The following is a 19,040-nucleotide window of genomic DNA, read 5'->3' on the forward strand; positions in this document are numbered from 1 at the left end:
GAAGTGGGGAGGGGCCGTGCACCATTAAAACATTCATAATCATTTTTTGGGCCCACCGAGATGTGGTTTGCAAATCCAGCCCATCCCTTAAGTGTGTCCCACTTGGATGAGGGTTCAAACCAAGTTTCAGTAGCATTCAAAACTCAGGTGGGCCCCACCAAGTGCTTTTATATGTTTTAACGGTGTCTTCACATGATTTTAGATGGTAGGGCCCACCTGAGTTCCGTATACGGCTGATTTTTGAGATATCCCATAATTTAGAGGGGATCCATCAAATGCACGGTGTTGATGGTCGACACGCATCACGGTGGGGCCCACACAGCTCGACCTCACGGGAGCTTATCGTGAGGTCGAGCGCATAGTACCTTTTCCCTATATATATATATATATATATATATATATATATATATATATATATATATATATATATATATATATATATATATATTCTGTTTGAGGGGATTTTAGGAATTATTAAAAAAAATAAAAATCAGCAAATAAAATCAATAGGAAAGTAGAAAACCCGCCCACATGGAGCGAGAGTCAGAAAACAGTTTCCAGGAAACCAAATTCTCCTTGCAAAGAGCTATCTATCTTGCTCCCTGTTTCTCACACCGTTTTACTCATTTGCATTGCTCTAACAATCCTGTCAAATGAGACATTTTCACATCTATTTTCCGCACCATTTCCATATCTGCTTCCCAATCCAACCACTAGTAACGGGATTGAGTCCCATAATCACTATTTGCAGCAAGAATCTGTTTCTACAGTTTATGTAATCAGCGATCAAAGAAAATTCTCCATTTTAGACCTTTATGGAGTACTTGACATTATGGGTATTTTCTTCTTTTTTTTCTTTCCCCTTTTTTTTTTCTTTTTTCTTTTTTTTTTTTTAATTCTTTAGGGGTCACTTATCCATAGGTTGCTTTTCTGCATCTTTCATGACACCCATTCCACTGTCATGAAGCAAGATTATCCACTCATGACAGAATGTTTTCCTTTTCATGATCTCCCGCTCCTTTTGTGTGAATGATTGAGGGTTCAATCCCTGGTACTGTTACCTTTTAAAAAAATGCTTAAGGAAACCAAATGTCATTTAACAGTACAGTGGTTGAATTCGAATTAGACCAGCCATCAACGCTAGTTGTTGGAAAAATAAAAGGGACACCAAAAGTTGCACTGCCAAGATCTAGTGGAACATCATGATCTTGTCATGAATCGAGTCAAACTCATCATCTAGCTTGACCAAAGCAACTTGAACCAACAGAATAGGTGCAATATAACTCAGAAATAAAGGAAGAAAGGCATCAACAAATGTCAACATTATAGCTAAATACTAGAATTGAGAAACATTCAACATGTGTGAATGAGGGAAGTTATACATACAATTTCAAAGTTGGTGCAATACAGACCCTACATTTAGTTCATGCTTTTCTTTCCTTGAGGGTTTATACAAGATATTAATATATTAATATTGCGTTACATCTCACAGTAAAATTTACTTAAATACCAGTACTCGTATATCTAACTTGAATATGCTAAATATAATGAAACTCAATGGAAAGTTCTACAAGACAACTACTGGATATGTTAATTTGCACTAGTATATCTGAGTTGAATATGCTAAATACAAATACATCTGATTTGAATATGTTAAATACATGTTAATATATCTGAGTTCGTCTTATAGCTGCATGCCAAGGAAACTCGCATGAAATGTTTATAAGACATATAGTGTATGCATTACATCTTGAGGGTTATACAAAATATTCATCATCATCTAAGCTTTACCCCAATTAATTGGGGTCCACTACATGATTTTATACACAATATTAATACATTAATAATGCTTAGATATTACAGAAAAACTACTTTAAATACCAAAGCTTATATATCTGATTCAAATGTGCTAAATATATCCAATTTGGATGTGCTAAATATTATCTGATTTGAGTTGTCTGATTTGATGAAGAATTTTATATGACAATTATCAGACTGGCAATACCATCTGGGGCCAAGTGTTGGGCAATGAACAGGCAAAATGAACACTGGACGAACGTCACAAAGATGATGATGCTGAGATGGATGTGTTGGGAAGGATAAATTAAGAATGATGTCATGAAGCAACTTGTGAGTAATCCTAACAGTGGACAAAGTGATGGAGAGCTGACAGAGATGGTTTGGCCATGTGCTGAGAAAACCAGAGACAGCCCGCCCGGTATTGAAGGGCTTTTTTATTAGAGTTCAAGGCCCAAAAGGAAGACCAAAAAGGTCTTGGATATAGATTGAGGGTGTTAACAGTTATGGGTTTGGGCCTACAGCCACTTATTGCTTAGGGCCCGTTTGGCCAGCCGCATTAGGTGGGATTAAGGTGGATGGAATTGTAAAAGTTACAATCAGTGTTCGAAATATCGGTATCATACAATGTATCGCACCCTTGGGATACAGATATATATATCGGTTATCGCATGGGATATATCATTTGTATCACATAGTTTAGTGCACTTTTTGGGAAACATGGGGAAACATTGGGAAAATGGTTGAATTTTTAATGAAACTTTGGGGATTGTTAAAAAGGCCCTTAATACACACTTTTAAATCATAACATCTCAAAAAAAAGATGCACATAATAAATTTCCTTTGTATAGGGTCCTAAGCTATGCGATGTTTAACTGAAAGGACCGCAGTAATGTTTTTGGGTTAATTGGCATCACAAACATGAACCCAATAATGCAGACTATTAGCGTGTGACCCCATTCTCTTCCAATGCTTTAGACTGTGCCATCAACGTTGATGCTTTAAAGAGGAATTATATGGTGTGTGAATGCCTCATTACAGATGATAAGCTGTTAATTTTGACATCTTAGGCCCATAGTTTTCCTAATCCGGAAGATGTGATGACAGTTGCATCCCACCATGAATGGATGTTGCCTAAAAATCTACTAAACTGAAAGGCCCAGCAACCAACATTGGGACATTTTTCAGTTGAATGTGGGCCATTGTTAATATTTATATTTTTAACTGCTTCTATGTAGGCCACAAATTATAAGATGAAGATTATCCTATCAAGGAAATTTTTTGGGTCACGGTCTATCTATGGTGGGAGTAACATGCCAATCGTCTAGATTTATGGACCCCACTTGTCAGAGCTGAAATCTTGCGTATACAAGGATCGAGTGACATTTAATTCCACTATAGTCAAATTTTATTAAATATCTGTTGTCCTTTCTATGGATGCACTCACATTAGTGTGGCATTTTTTGGGCCCCACCATAATGTATTTGTTTCATTCATTCCATTCATCCATTTCTACGGATCATTTTAGGGATTGATGCAAAAAATCATAGGGATATAAGTCGCGGGTGGACCACACCAAAGGAAAACAATAATGATTGGATATCCACCATTAAAATCCTCCTAAGGCCCACTGTACTGTTTATTTGACATCCAATCTGTTGATTGGGTCCTAAAGACCCAGATGAAGGGAAAAAATAAATATCAGGTTGATCCAAAGCTTTTATGGCTCCCACAACGTTTTTAATGGTCAACGTTCATTCAACACTGTTTCCTGTAATCTGGTCCACTTGAGTTGTGGATATGGTTCAATTTTGGGGTCAACATTTAAAATGATCTGTAAAAACGGATGGAAGGCGTGGATAAACCACATGTAATCACAGTGGAAATCAGTAGAGTTTACTCTGAAAGATAAGAGCGTACTGAGTACGCAATCACGTGTGAACCCGTCACAGACGAGGGCACGACATCACCAAGTTACATGGGTCCCACCATGATGTATTTTTTCTATCTACACCGTCCATACATTTGAAGAGATCATTTTATAGCATGAGCCAAAAAATGGGTCAGATCCAGAGCTCGAGTGGACCCCACCATAGAAAACTATGGAGAAAGGTTTCAACGGTGGAAATAAGTATCACCACTGTTTCTTGTGGTATGATCTTAGATTTTTATAAAATTTGGGATCAACCCTTAAATTATATGGGAAAACGGATGGACGGCGTGGATGGACCACATACATTAAAGGTGGGCCCAAGTGAATTTACTGAGTACGATAAGAGCATACTGACTAAACGCACCACGACAAGCCATCCGCGGACGCAGATTGGGCACTGTGTACTGAGTAAACTGTGGGGCCCACTGTCATTCACGCATTTTATCAAATCCGTCCATCCGTTTTATCATATAATTTCAAGGCTTTAAACGAAAAATTAATCATATCCAAAGCTCAAGTGGACCACATCACCTGAAACAGTTTGAATTGAAGTCTACCGTTGAAAAGTTCTTGGGGCCCACAGAAGTTTTAGATCAAGATGATATTTGTTTTTTCCATTCATCCATGTCTTTGTGATATTATGAACAGTTTGGATGACAAATAAACATCATTGGGGGCCTTATAAATATTTCAACGGTGGAAATCCATACTTCCACTGTTTCCTTTGGTACGGTCTACTTGAGATTTTGATATACTTTATTTTTGGGCTCAACCCCTAAAATGATATGGAAAAATGGATGGACGGTGTGGATGAACTAAAAAACCCCACAATGGGCCCTACAGAGTTTACTCAGTACGATAAGAGCACACGGAGTAACTCAGTACGCAATCCTTTTTCCCCATCCGCGCCGCGCCCCTTTCGCTTTCCCTCTCCATTTTCACCACCATCCACACAGTCCAATCCGAGTCTTTCACGCACACAAGCTCTCGTCCCCTCAAATCTCATTCCGGAAGGAACGGTTCGTCGATCTGGCCTGATTCTTTGCCGGAATCTCCAAGAAAGAGGGAAGTTGAAGAAAATGGCAAGAAAATCCTACTTACCTGTCGAGTGGCCCACCTCCGATCACCGCTGCAGCCAGGTACGCTCCGATTTCTTCTTCTTTTTTCCTAATGGAGAGGAAATCTCGCCATATCGTCGATATATCATGCGATATCAATGATATATCGGCCGATATTGGGATTTTGGATTTTTTGGTATCTTCCGGTGGTTATCGGGGGTGTATCGTCTCGCAGTGGTGCGATACCGATAATATCGGCCGATATATCGACAGATAGTATCGATATTTCGAACACTAGTTACAATAAATGCATGTGTAAGGTATTGTCCTTGGATTGGGTGTATCCCATGTTTTCTGATACCATGTTTGGAAGGTATACATTAAAAAGCAAATCTCATGATTTACTTTCAAATTGCATTTAGATTGAACCTGGATGAAGCAAAAATTCATCATTCGTGGGATTAGTAATCCCATCTCAAACTTTCCAACACAAGGCTCATTCTCCAAAGCCTACAAAGTTAATTTTAATCCCATCTCACACTCCTTCCAACAATGCCATTCCGAATTTCAAAGTGGGATTAATACAACTTAATACCACTGGCCAAACAAGCCCTTAGTTTTTTGGTCTTGGGATATGCTAGACATTATGTTTACTTTATTAGGGGCAGCTTCGTCATATTTTCTTTTTATTACTTAAATATAATAGAGTGGGAGTGGGAGCATTTAACCCTAACCCCATCATTTCTTCTCTCTTTCTTTCTTCTTTTTCCATCTCTACACAAGTCAACGCGGTATCCAAGCAAGGTTAGAAGTTGTTCGGGCCTCGTGATCCTCTCCATTCCACCCCAAGTTGTCGGATCTAGATTTGGGGATCTTCAGGAAACGCAAGGGACAGGTCAGGCCTTAAGGGAAAGCACATTGCTTTTTTTCATGTTTTTTGTGTCATTCTTCAAGTAGAAGGAAATGCTCACAAAAAGGAGCGCAGATGCCTTGACAGATAATGAAGGCTTGCTATTTTTTTCATGAGGTGATATTTAAAATTGTTTGTTTATGTTGGTTGCATTGTGAACATGTAGTTTTTTTATGGAATATTCTTGCTATAAAGTCATGTGCGAAATGGGAATAGTTTTGACATGGATTAAAGTTATTTTGGACTAAAAATTTGTGTTATGTGATTTTGGATGTGTTGTTGTGTGTGGATCTTTCTCTACGATCAATGTTCTTCATTGGTGTTGAAGTAAGCTAATTGTGGAATGCGTATGGAACCCAAAAGTGTAGTTGGTGGTTCCACGTCTCTTGAGGAAATGCAGGGACCCTCCCTCAATGTGTCAATAACTTCTATGATGTGAATAGGAAAAATTATCTTTTATGGGCCAAGTCTGTCGAGGTATTCCTCTTAGCCCTCGAAAAGGATCGGTTCCTCACGAATCCTAAACCGGAGAAATCTGATCCTAAATACAGGCAATGGATGTGTGAGGATCCAGATTCACTCTTGAGTCTTGATTGTGGCATAGTATGGGGTCTAAAGTGAGCTCTAATCTAATGTCCTTAAACACAACAAAATATGTCTTGGATACTATAAGAAGGATGTACTCAGAAGAAGAAAATATTTCTCATGCGTATCAATTATACAAGGAAATCTTCTCTTTCCAGAAGGGGGACAAGCGCCTTGGCGAGTACTTCACAAAATTGACTAATGTGGGAAGAGCTTTCTATATATCATCCTATTACGGTATTACTTCAAATGTCACCCTCATTAAGAAGCAATTGGAAGATACAGTAGTGAAACTTTTGCCTAGACCACCAAAAGAGTACCAATCGCCAAAGGATCAAATTTTGAAAGGAATTGTCTGTGCTACTTGTGTAGAGAACCAGTAGGTGCAGCAATGCTTCCTGCAGAATTGGTAATTCAACGTCCCCCTCTCCAAAATTTACACTCTCATTCCATCTCTTCCCAAGATGTCAAAGTTAGAGTGTGAAGCATGTGAATAGAGTAAATATCACAGAATTAATTTTCCATCTAGCACTGATTCAAGTGATGTTCCGTTTAAATTAGTCCATACCAATGTGTGGGGACCGACTCGAGTCCCTAGTTTGTTAGGTTTTAAATACTTTATTCTTTTTATTAATGATTACTCTAGGATGACATGGTTATATATAATAAAGCAAAGTTCGAAAGTCTTTTATGTATTTTAAAATTTTTATAATGAAATAAAGAATCAATTTGGTGCAAAATTGTATATTTTTAGGTCAGATAATGCCCTGGAATTCGTTTCTCAGAATTTTCAAACCTATTTATAAAATGACGGCATTATTCATCAGACCTTTTGTGCTTATACACAGCAACAAAATGGACGACTGGCAGAGTGCAAGAACAGACATCTAGTGGAAGTGACTTGAGCCTTGTTACTAGAAATGAATGTTCCGTAGACCTTCTGGAGTGATGCAGTTATTACTACGTCATTTGATCAAATAAGATGCCTTCATCAGTTTTCGATGGCAAAAACACTGTTCTTTATGTGGTTTCCTGATTAACCAGTTTTTCCTATTTCTCTCAAATTGTAAATCCTCGCGTATTTCACCATACTCGATCCTAGCAAATACGCGGGTGTTATGATTAAGGAAACGTACAAATTCGATTACATACCATTAAGAAGCTAACAAATAGGCCCGATCGCCTAAATTTTGGGCGTAACCTTGTGATATATTCATCAAGGGCCAAGATCTAGGCGACCCACCGTTGATTAATCAGAATAATTGTAGCTTAATGAAGATCCACCTAAAATCAACATAAATACTGGATTGGATCTTGATTACCTTGTGTTCATAACCCGAATTGACCAAACTACTCTTATGGCCTACAAATCAATGGCATAGAGTAATCAAGGCCAAATCAACATTTTCGCTAATCTTATGAATACCAAACAATAAACTTTGATCATCCGGACTCCATCCATCATACACAAGAAACCCCACTTCTCAAATCAAACTAGAAATAGTTGGATTAACCAAACAAGATCTAGACCACTCATTAATAGGGGCAATCAACCACAAAGCTATAAAAAAGCATTCGTCTTAGAGGGCTTAACATCCCATATGGATCGGATGGTTGAGACTATGTGCCAAATTATTCAACTTGGAGCCATAAGAGAGCACATGAGATCACGTGAAAAACCCTAGTAGAAAATGAAAGTTTCCATATTTCCAAATACGAAAGTTAGTTACACTAATTTGGAATTATTCAATGTTGAGACGTTCAGACCGTTGGTTCGCGATCAAATCGAAGATACCAACCTTAACCACCGTTCCTCGAATATTCCTATAGTCGTGACCCCGATCGACAATCAACGATCAGCCACCGTTGAATTGATCTCTTAACCGTATTCGTTGATCGGCATGTCCAAAATGTGGGGCAAGCATAGCCTTGCGTAGATTGCCACCTGAAGTAACCATTTCCTGGCTTAGATCAACATGTGCACTACAAAGTGGGCCCCAAAGGCCAAAATCAGCCTACCCTTGCATTAATAAACCATTAGCCCCATTTCTAAGCAACCAAATCCCTAAATATGACTATAAATATCCTTTTTTTAGTAGACCTCTGCCAATCCGATTTTTCCCTAATTAAGCTAGGCTAGAGAGTGTTAGAGGGGGAGAGTTGTATTGAGAGAAAGAGCTGGAATTTCGGAAGTTTGTACTAGAAGAGGGTATTGCTGAAATTCCTCCATAATAGCTATCAAATCCTCCACCTAATCAACTTCTGCCTAAAATTAGAGGTAAATCTTCATCCTACATTGCAATTGAGGAATTAATTTGTAAATTCTCTGATCTTAATTGAAATATCTTTGAAATTGGTATAGGGAATTTAGGCCCTTCATAAATCTCAAAATTTAGGTGCAGTCAGATCTAGAAATCTACTTCAAATGTGAGGACTATTCCTTCTAAGTTTCCCTCTATCAGCCATTGATAGCTATAGTTAGTAATTCCTTGCTTTTGATGAAATTGCCTATGCTATTAATGTTAGAATTGCTCTATTATAGTAATCCCTATGTTAATTCCTGCTACGTTGATAATATGCTTGATGAATGTCTGATTTTTATGGAATTATGATGTTAGAATTCATCTATACTGCTTGTTATGTTGTGATGATATAAATCCGCTTCGACTGTTGATCAAGTGTTTGTGTATGGACCCAATTGACTTATCATGATGTTGTGTTGATGACTATGCACATGATAGTATATATCTAGATTGTTGTGGATCAAGCTCTAAAAATTGTTTGGACTAGTGGACTACCTACCTTTCGAATGGCCATCATAGGCTTATTCAGTCAACCGAGGCAGACCACGATTGGCCGACAGTAGTCAAGGCTACACGGGTTGTTTTACACCCAATACCAGTTTTGTCGAAGTTCCCTTTGGTCCACCGGATAGGCTCCGTCTAGAGTTGATCGTTCGATTGTTCGTTTGTTGCCGAATATCTTGTTAAATCTAGGATACCACAATTTCCTTTAAATTTGCAATTGCTAATTATAGCCCGTTAGTATGTAATACAATCCTATAAACAAAGTCTCATAGGCCAGACATGGTGATATGAGACACTATGTCCTAGCTATCAGCCTATGCTAGGTAACGAGCCCCCTATAGTGTTCAGTGAGCATTAATGGAGGTGACGAGCCTACCATTCTCTTATTTGATCTTGGGTGATGAACCCTTACCGCATTGAGTAAATCTTTGGGCGATAAGCCACGTTACTTTGAATTAGTTATTCGTATTTGATATCAGGTAACGAACCCTTATCGTGCTGATTAAATCTTTGGGCGACAAGCCCATACCTTTGGATTGATTATTCATATCGAAGATCGGGTGATGAACCCTAAATTTGGATTATAGCACACGGGCGACGAGCCACGCGATCCTGTTTATTTCACTCATGATATAGTTGTGGTATCCTAGCTTCCCTAATACGGCTGTTTGTAAATGGATTAATAAAGGATTGGTTAAAGCATGCATATCATGGTATTCGCGGGTAATGTTGGTGATGAGCCACATTACTGTCGGTTCTATGTGCATTGCAAGTAATATTGATGACGAGCCATATTATTGTCGGTTCTATTTATTTTGTGGATGATTTTGGTGAGGAGCCATATTACTGTCGGTTCTTTCCCGGGACATGATATCATGACATACATATATTTAATTAACTAGATTAGGAAGTTGTTCGTTATGTTGTGCTTTCACTACATATACTTGATTGTGTTGATATTGTGAGCAATTTGGGTGAATGGTAGCACTGAGTTGATCACTCACTCCCTCTCGGGAATATTTTAAAACACCACCCACGTGTCATTGATGCAGGTGCCATAGAAGTCGTTGTCCTAGATGAGGCTTACATGAACCCAGTGGAGGAAGTGTCATACTTCTAGATTTCTTATGAGCGGGCATAGTTCCAGCATGCTTCTGCTTCGTTGTTATCGTTGGAGTAGTCATTTAGATTTATCAAACATTTAAAAAAATTTGGGCATGTATATTGAGTCCCCAGCTAAATAGACTCTATTATTGGTTGGATGACTGTATGGATTTTTTATGTGATTGTTGTGGCACCACTTTACTTTTGAACTTAATACATTGTTTGGTTTGGTTCTTCACGAATGAGTTTGATGCCATTTTGATTTTGATGTTAAACTACGCTTCCAAAAGATAAAAGTAACACCTAGAATGTTGGGGAACGAGTGCATACTCGACCCCTGAAACTCGAGGCGTTACACAAAGTGTTTGGTTGTACTTGCCATGCTCATGTATTTAGGTCAAGTCGAGATAAACTTTTGCCTTGTTCAGCTGGTTATATTTTTCGAGAATATTCTCGTACTCAAAAGGGTTATCAGTGTTATTCTCCCACTCTTACGAAGCATTTTATAATTGCTAATGTCACCTTCTTTGAAAGTGTTCCATTCTACAATAAAGATTAGCGTGCTATCAAAGCCACATCTATGGAAGCTCCCTTGCCAAAGGTATTTCCTTCAGAATTTGATGTTGAGATGCCACTGCCACCTTAGAAGGATTTTACACAAACTTATTACAGAAAGGAGAAAAGACTAGGCATTACAGACCATTCCTCTTCAGTCCATACGATAGGCTATTGCACCTACTGAGGCTCTTAGTTCTTCTTAGTCTCATGAGGTTGTCGAGAATCTCCCTATTGCGGTCCGAAAAAGTAAATGTTCTTGCATTACTCATCCTACCCATTTGTTCACAAATAATCGTTATGTTTACCTCTACCTTGTTTGTTGTATCCATTCATATGTCAAGCCAGGAGACAATGTCAAATGAAAATTAAAAAGAGCTATGGATAAAGAGATAGAAGCCATGTCCTCCAATGATACTTGAAAGCTAACTGATCTCCCTTAAGTAAAACTCCAATAAAGTGTAGATGGGTGTGTACAGTTAAGCTCTTGCTTGATGGGTCAATTAATCGTTACAAAGCTAGGTTGGATGCTAAGGGATATATGCAAATTTATGGAGTAAATTATCTAGATACATTTTCACCAGTAGCTAAGCTTAATTCAGTTCGGGTTGCACAATTGGCCTCTCTTTTAGCTAGATGTGAAGAATGCGTGCCTACATGGAAATCTACATGAAGAAGCCTGCATGGAGCAACCTCCTAGGTATGTTGCTTAGGGGCAGTCATCTAAAGTATGTAAGTTAAACAAATCTATATATGGGCTGAAGCAATCACCACGGGCTTGGTTTGAGAAGTTTAGTAGTGTGATTGTATCATTTAGATTAAAAGGGAGTAAAGTAGATCACTAGGTCTTCTCAAAGTTGTAATGACTCGGGACTTTGGTGCGCATGTGTACCCGTGCATGCGTGTACACTTGCATTCACCTAAGCATACATGCATAGATCCATGCATTCATCCACGCATCCGTGCATATATGCATCCATCAATCCATGCAAGATGTGACCATTGATATGCATGATCGATCTTTTAATATGAACCATTGACTTATGTAATTATTAATTATATGATTTTGTATGCATACACACACATGTGCACTTGCAGTCTCACCACTTACACTCACAAGACCACCTGTTTATCCATAAACTAGCTCAAATTTAACCGTTGAATGACCTCGAATATGGAGTCAGGTTTGGCCAACCCAAGGACCGGATTTTGAGGCGTGACAAAAGCACTCCACCTCTATCTATATAATACTTGTTGTGTGTGTGGATGATATAGTGACTGGTGATGACTTGGAGGGTATTAAAAAATAAAGTTGTGTAATCTACCTCTAAGAAGTAGCTGAAGGTAGTCCTAGCACCCCGTAAAGATAATTAGTATCACAGATATAGGTTGTTAACTTAGAAACTTAAAGCAAAAGAAATTTTTATATAACAAAATTCTAGCCAATACAAATTTCTCCATCCAACAACACATGGGCAGAACTTTCTCGTCTAATGAAAAACAGATCTGAAAGAATGGTGCAAGGTCCTACTCACTTGTAAGCAGGTATCCATACATCTGGATTGTTTGATGTGGTGAAAAGAACAAACATTTGATACAATGTGGCACCATAAGAATTAAACATCATCTTTGCTTGTTGGGTATCTTCAAATATGACATAGGCTAACCAGCTGGAGAATAAAATGAACAGAGACCAAAGCGCCTGCAAGAAAGAATACAACACTGGAAGGATAAGCACATCCTTATCAAAATTTACTGGTAGGGCTATCAAAAGAAATTATAACCCAATGATGTAATGAAGAAACATCAAGCTACCAAGACATTGAAGTACATGCCCATCATTCCAGCCAATGTAACCATACATGCTCGTAATTCCCTGAGTGCAGAGAGAATAAAACCATCAACACAAGGATAACCAATTTCACATTACAATGATACAAAAGTCCTAATGTTAAAGAGCTCTAATGTGCACTCTCCATCTCTCAAAGATAACCAATTTCACATTACAATGATACAAAAGTCCTGATCTTAAAGAGCTCTAATGTGCACTCTCCATTTCTCAAGCCATGATAAAATTGCATATTAAACTTCATCAATTTTGAAAGAATCCTAAATGAGTACCATCAGTGCCACTTGCACTAGAAATATATGCAAACTTCAGCAATGCAGTAACCAAGCAAAATGACAGTGGTTAAAAAGAAAGGAAACAAAGAAAAACTTAAGTACTCAACAATTTCAAATGGCATGGTCATCTCCAGGTGCTACTCATGCGGAAACACACTTAACGGGAAAAAATTTGAGATGGAGAAATCATGGGAGCGCACTCTGATGTTCATGCAGAAATGACGGCGTGCTAATAGCTTTCCATTGGGAAATCAGATCTAGGCCTATTCAAAAATGACAATCTTAAGCTCTACATACAGAGGTAAGCAGTGACATATAGAGGTTTACTAATTACTCACTAAAAATGGTCGAAAGTTCATGCAATAGTTCAAAGTTGATAATTCAATCATACAATGACTGACCAATTGTAGTCCAACTAGTGGTCGATTGAAGATTCAACCCAAATCAAGCTCATCCAAAAAGCCAAACTACAAGTAAGACCTATCTAACCATCCATATTGAAGATCTGGAGCACGTCAAGGGTCCAGATTGACCTGACTGAGAATTTGGATCAGATACAAAGGCCTGATCACAAATCTGAACCAAATCAATGGTCCAACTCAACAATGAGACGCATACATTCGATCAAAAAGCCTATTCAATGGACCATTTGAAATGCGGGGCCAAGGGTCAATCAGTCTTTAAAGGGCTTCGTATACAAACCATAAAAAGTTTTGGAGGTTTTGTAAGCCCGTCTACACCATGCAGCTTATATACTCCCTCATACAGTTGATATACATAAAATTCTAAGTAATCTTACTCTTACTTAAGTTTCCCTACTTGTTTATTCTCTTTTAACTTTTATTGTAAGTGAGACTATTTACGAAAGATTAATTTCTGGGCCAATAGGCTAAAAGCCTTGCTTCTTTCAACTTAACTGTGATCTGTACAACGCTATATATGGCCACACATATTGAACTTATGGGGAAAATGATAGGATAGTTCAATTGAGTAGAAGATTTCTTTTTGCTTCCTATGATGGGATTCAAGTCTTAGGACAGTGACTCTTCTAGAATTGTTGATGGGATGCTAAAAGTAACCCTTTGGGAATGATTTCGTTAGGTCTTCTGTCGTGTGAATCTGCTTATTATCTTTTTCCTCTTGTTTACTCAATTTTTCCTCCACAAGTGAAAAGATCATCCATTTTGTGGCATAATCTTGGAGGTTTTGATCTTCTAAGTGGTAAGAAATTTATCCTAATTCAATTCTTTCAAGTTGGGCTAGATCAAAAGAGAAGGACATCCTTAAGTAGCATGAAAATGTATCTTTTCAAACTGGCCTTTAATATTTTGTAAAAAGATTTTCTATTAAAAAAACTGCAAAAGGAAAGTTCGCCAGATGATGGGCTGTTGCCACCCAAGACAGGATCAAATCCTCACAAGGATCACACGCAATCGCACTGTTTGCGTTGGCACACTTTGCACGTGCACATTGCCACAAGGAACTTGAGGGCATTAAACTTTTCCCAAGCAAGCTCTAGAAATGAATCAAGACAGTGCGAACCATTGACCTGACCCGCCGATCAGGGTGGTTTGACCAGTCCGACTAACTTGATGATGTGGCGTCTTCGTGGACGATTGACTGTGTTGAACATTACGTGAGATGGCCACCCCCGGGCAGCGGTTGCATGGACCACTAGTTGAAGTGGAAGTTATGTGGACCATTGGGTGAATTGGCGGTTATATGGGCTGTTGAGCTGGGTGACGTGGTAGGTATAGTTGATCGTTGGTCAAATGGTCAAATCACTTGCTAGGACCAAACTGCTGCCTTGAACACACATGAGTTTTGTTTAGAAAAAACGCAAAACCCAGCCTATGGGTCATCTGGAAGTATACATAAGCTGTGTTCCGGATAGGGGTCTTACACACTGTAGCAACAACTTCCTCTCTGCATGTTACTGCAAGTTACACTTTCTAAAATTGTCATTTTGTCATGTTTTCACTATTTTCAAACCTTTATTCTGTCCCTACAGAAACCGATAACTATCTCTTTTCTAGCCCCATATGTTGGTGGAGGTGTTCGGGTTGTTTTTCCAACATTACTTGTTGAAGATCAACAACTAGGTTGTGGGCTCATTGTATTGTGGGGATGGATTGAAAGAACCCATTTTGCAGACTCGATTATATCCATGTGGGGGCAAATGCTATTTTAAGTAGAGCATTGCACAGAGTATCCACAATATTATTAATATCCCCAATATTATCTGTATCTCCATCTCGGCGATACTGATAACACTAGCAGTATAAAAAATTCCACATTTCTGTGATATATTATTAAATATTGCCAATATTTTCGACTGTGTAAATTTCATGTGTCGCTTATATCGCCAATGTATCGATATCACTGATCTTTTTTACTATGTAAATTCGAGGTGTCGCTTCTATCACCAATGTATCAGTGATATTTCGATAATATCACCAATGTATCGATATCTCCAAAAATTTGTTTATTAAACAAAAATACATTTCTAGTTTTTTTTATGGGTGCATGGTTGTACGATGAAATGCATGTTTGTATGTGTGTCTATGCATGCATGGATGTATGTATGCATGGATGAATGGATGGTTGGATGGTTGGTTGGTTAGATGGATGGATGAATGTATACATAAATACATACCTATGCATGTGTGCGCGCACGCACACGTATGCATGGATGGATGCATCATGCAGGTGTTTGTATGTATGTACTATGTGCATGCATGCATGGATGGATGGATGGATCCACCATTTTCCCCATATTTCCCCAATGTTTCCCTGAGTCAACGATACATGCTTTTATGCCCCCATTAAAGGTAGACTTGATTCCTAAATATGCAAATATGCATCTTTTTTGCTATTATTTGATTTTTAAATGTGCAAATATGTGTATTTTAGCATCTCCTGAAGTATCATTGAAAAATTCCACCATTTTCCCCATGTTTCTCTAATGTTTCCATGAGCCAACATTACATGCTTTTAAACCCCATTAAAGATAAATTTATTACGTATGCATATTTTTTGCAATTTATTTGATTCCTAAATATGCAAATATGTGTATTTTAGCATCTCATGAAGTTTCATTGAGAAATTCCCCCATTTCCTCATGCTTCCCCAATGTTTCCCTCAGTCAGTAATACATTTTCAAGTATCAGCAATAATATCCGTGATATTGATATATGTTTCCATATCCCCAGCCATGATATCAGCAATACGTGCAACGACACTGATACTACAAACACTGAAGTAAAGTGACTTGAAGTTGCTTTCCTTCCCAGTCCACAAGAGTATGCACAGTAGCACACCTAACGCTTCTAACTCTACACATTTGGTGAAATCTTCCTCTTCAGCATCACCATATGTTTTCTTCCCTTTTTTCCAAGTACTATATTTCATTTAATAAATTTTCCCAGATCAAAAAAGAAAAAGACTGAACTCGATAAACAGATGAGCTGGCATTGTTGTAGTGCAATATGTGCAACCAACAGTATACAATTGTTGATCCATACAATTCCTTCACAAAAAACTAAAGGTTGGTTTAAATTCAATGTCTAGGAGCATATATGCATTAGAAAAACATTTACATCAATCAAACTCTGCATGCGGTTAAAATTTCACAAAAATAAAATATTAAACTCTAGAGTCATGTCAATGATTTGACAGAAGTGTGAAAATAATTGACTTGATGGCCTCACCTAACATTTAGAACAACAAAGGCGACACGAATATAGGGAGCAACTCTCAAAGGTAGATAAGAAATGGACACAGGAGACAAGAGGAGAGCATAAACCAATAAATCACCGACCAAAACTAACAGGAATGCGACCTGCAAATGCAACATAAAACTATATTATTGTATGAAACAAAGATAAATTAATGCAGATTAAAAGAAGTAAAAGCAATAATGGTTGTTTCTTTTTCAAGCAATCTGTGTAGGACATGGAAACCAAGCTGCTTTGTAGAAAAGTGAAATACTAAGCAGATTGGCTACGAGATCTATTCAGAAAATAGTATTGTATCCCAGTGGCATTTTCACTTGATCTTCTGAAAAATTAATTTATTTGTTCTCCTTCACTTGGGTATTTGACATGCTCAGAAATATTATAGTTCTCACCACCATCTTAATTTGGATAAATTGCACTGATTCGTAATGAAGCCTAACAAGAGAGCCAAGGTGGAAACCATCACGGGTCAAAGAGTATGGCCTGCAGTATTAACAATTCAAAAGAAATTTATTGCTAAAGTACTATATATTCTATTGGTTCTTTTGAACCACGACTGAGATCATCATCATCATCATCATCAAAGGCTTATCCCAAATAACTGGGTCTGAGAGCTGCTTATATTTGTGAAGGCTGTTATTATCTTTCCATTGCCTGCATAAGATGGTCAAACCTATGTTAATCAATTTGCTACCTTCTTCCATGTTTCTGAGTAGAATTCCCTTTTCTTTTCTTTTTTTCCTCTTCTTTTTTCTTTTTTCCTTTTTGAGGGATGATAATAGGAATTTTGTTCAAGAGAGAAAAGAGCCACACACACACATTAGGTGGGCCACAAACCTCTACATCATACAAGAGAGAGAGAAAGACGTGAAGGGGAAGGACCCCGCCACTATTGGGCCCTCCCTATACAATGCATACATTAAGTGGGTCCCACAACAAGTGGGCCCTTAAAATAGGAATCGACGATGGATCACCCACCTATCGGCCTTCTTCTTGAGCTCCTTGGACTTATATGGTCCTTGTCTTCAACTTTGATGGAGGTTGATGGTGATTGAAAGGTTGAGATGGGAGATGAGAAGGTGGGCCACACTTAGTATTTGGGAGAGCTTGGACGTTGGAATTTTTATTGCTTGGGAAATGAGTTTTGAGAAATGAGAGAAAGAGAGAAATAATGGATTAAAGGGATGGATGGAGTGGTTGTTGTAAGGAAAGGAGATGGAGAGTATGGGTATATTTGAAATTTTGAAAAAGAGGGGTGGGTAGGGGAGAGAGAGTTGACTTAGGGAAAAAGGAGGGATAGGTGTTGGTACTTGTGGTATGGAGTGTACTTGACTTGATTGATTGATTAATTGATGGGACATGTTGTAGAGATTCTCTTGAAATTCGCAACGCGCGATGTTTTCCCATTTTCAACCACAACCATCTCTCTTGAAATTCGGAACGAATGCGGGCCCACATCTTCTAACCTGGGTATCGGATCGGTGCGCGAGTCGCAGTGTTAGAACCGCGGCGACGATGCGGTCACTAAGATACAAGTTTCGGGTTGAGCTACATTGGTATGTAGGACTTGGCTTAGGATCACGTGCAAACATCGGATACAGGTCGAGGGTTGCCGGAATTCGACCAGGATGACCGCGGAAGCCAACAGAACGGTACGGACTATGATACAGGCCTTACAACTTGAGTCTACATATTTGTTATAATTGAAAATATTTATGGGTTTAAACACATGTCATATGATCCTACTACTTAGGGCCACACTCTAACCAAAGTGCTAAGTGGTGAAGGGCTATGCACTCGTTATATAATTAGGTAATCTAGGGCAGCAACACAATACAACCTATATCACATACCAAGTGGTGAAGGGCTTTACACACAACACAATTTCACATGATTCAAAATGGCATACATTCAACACATGGAGATCACAAACTCTTGTCGAAGAGGGCTAATGGTTGGCCCAACAAAGGCTACCACTGATGGGCCCACATGACATTCACTCAAAATGGGCCTTAACATTCTTGGGCCCACACATCAATGGAATTTACAATGGGTTCTATGCGGTGGAGTGCATAGGGCTATGCATTCGTCATACTTCTATCAATTTTAGGCTGTCCACGCACTACATGGTCACATGATTGTACACCGTCAATATATATAAATTTTAACAAAGATCCGGACCATTCATATATCACATTTACAAACAATCCAGTTTGCATAATTAATGGGCCACTAATCCATGGTGGACCTGGGGCTTAAAATCAAGTCAATCTGTGGCACACGTGGGCCACACCACACACAAAAATTGAGAGGAATACGCTCCATTAAAACATTCATAATTACTTGTTGGGCCACTGAGGCATGGATCACAAATCCAGCCCATCCATTATGTGTGTCCTACTTGGTTAAGGGGTCAGGACAAGTTTCAGA

At 38.5% G+C, this 19,040-nt stretch overlaps 1 protein-coding gene across 1 annotated transcript in view; it reads right to left on the reverse strand.

Moving 5' to 3' along the window:
- LOC131245529 (two pore calcium channel protein 1B) overlaps positions 1 to 19,040 on the reverse strand; it is a 106,228-nt gene that overhangs the window by 71,278 nt on the left and 15,910 nt on the right. The window contains exons 6-7 of the mRNA XM_058245054.1: positions 12,565 to 12,625; positions 12,285 to 12,451 (exon numbers count right to left, since the gene is read on the reverse strand). Of these exons, the coding sequence (XP_058101037.1) occupies positions 12,285 to 12,451; positions 12,565 to 12,625 (228 nt within the window). The remainder of the gene's footprint in view (positions 1 to 12,284; positions 12,452 to 12,564; positions 12,626 to 19,040) is intronic.

This window comes from Magnolia sinica, chromosome 5, assembly GCF_029962835.1.
Source record: "Magnolia sinica isolate HGM2019 chromosome 5, MsV1, whole genome shotgun sequence".
Taxonomy (NCBI): domain Eukaryota; kingdom Viridiplantae; phylum Streptophyta; class Magnoliopsida; order Magnoliales; family Magnoliaceae; genus Magnolia; species Magnolia sinica.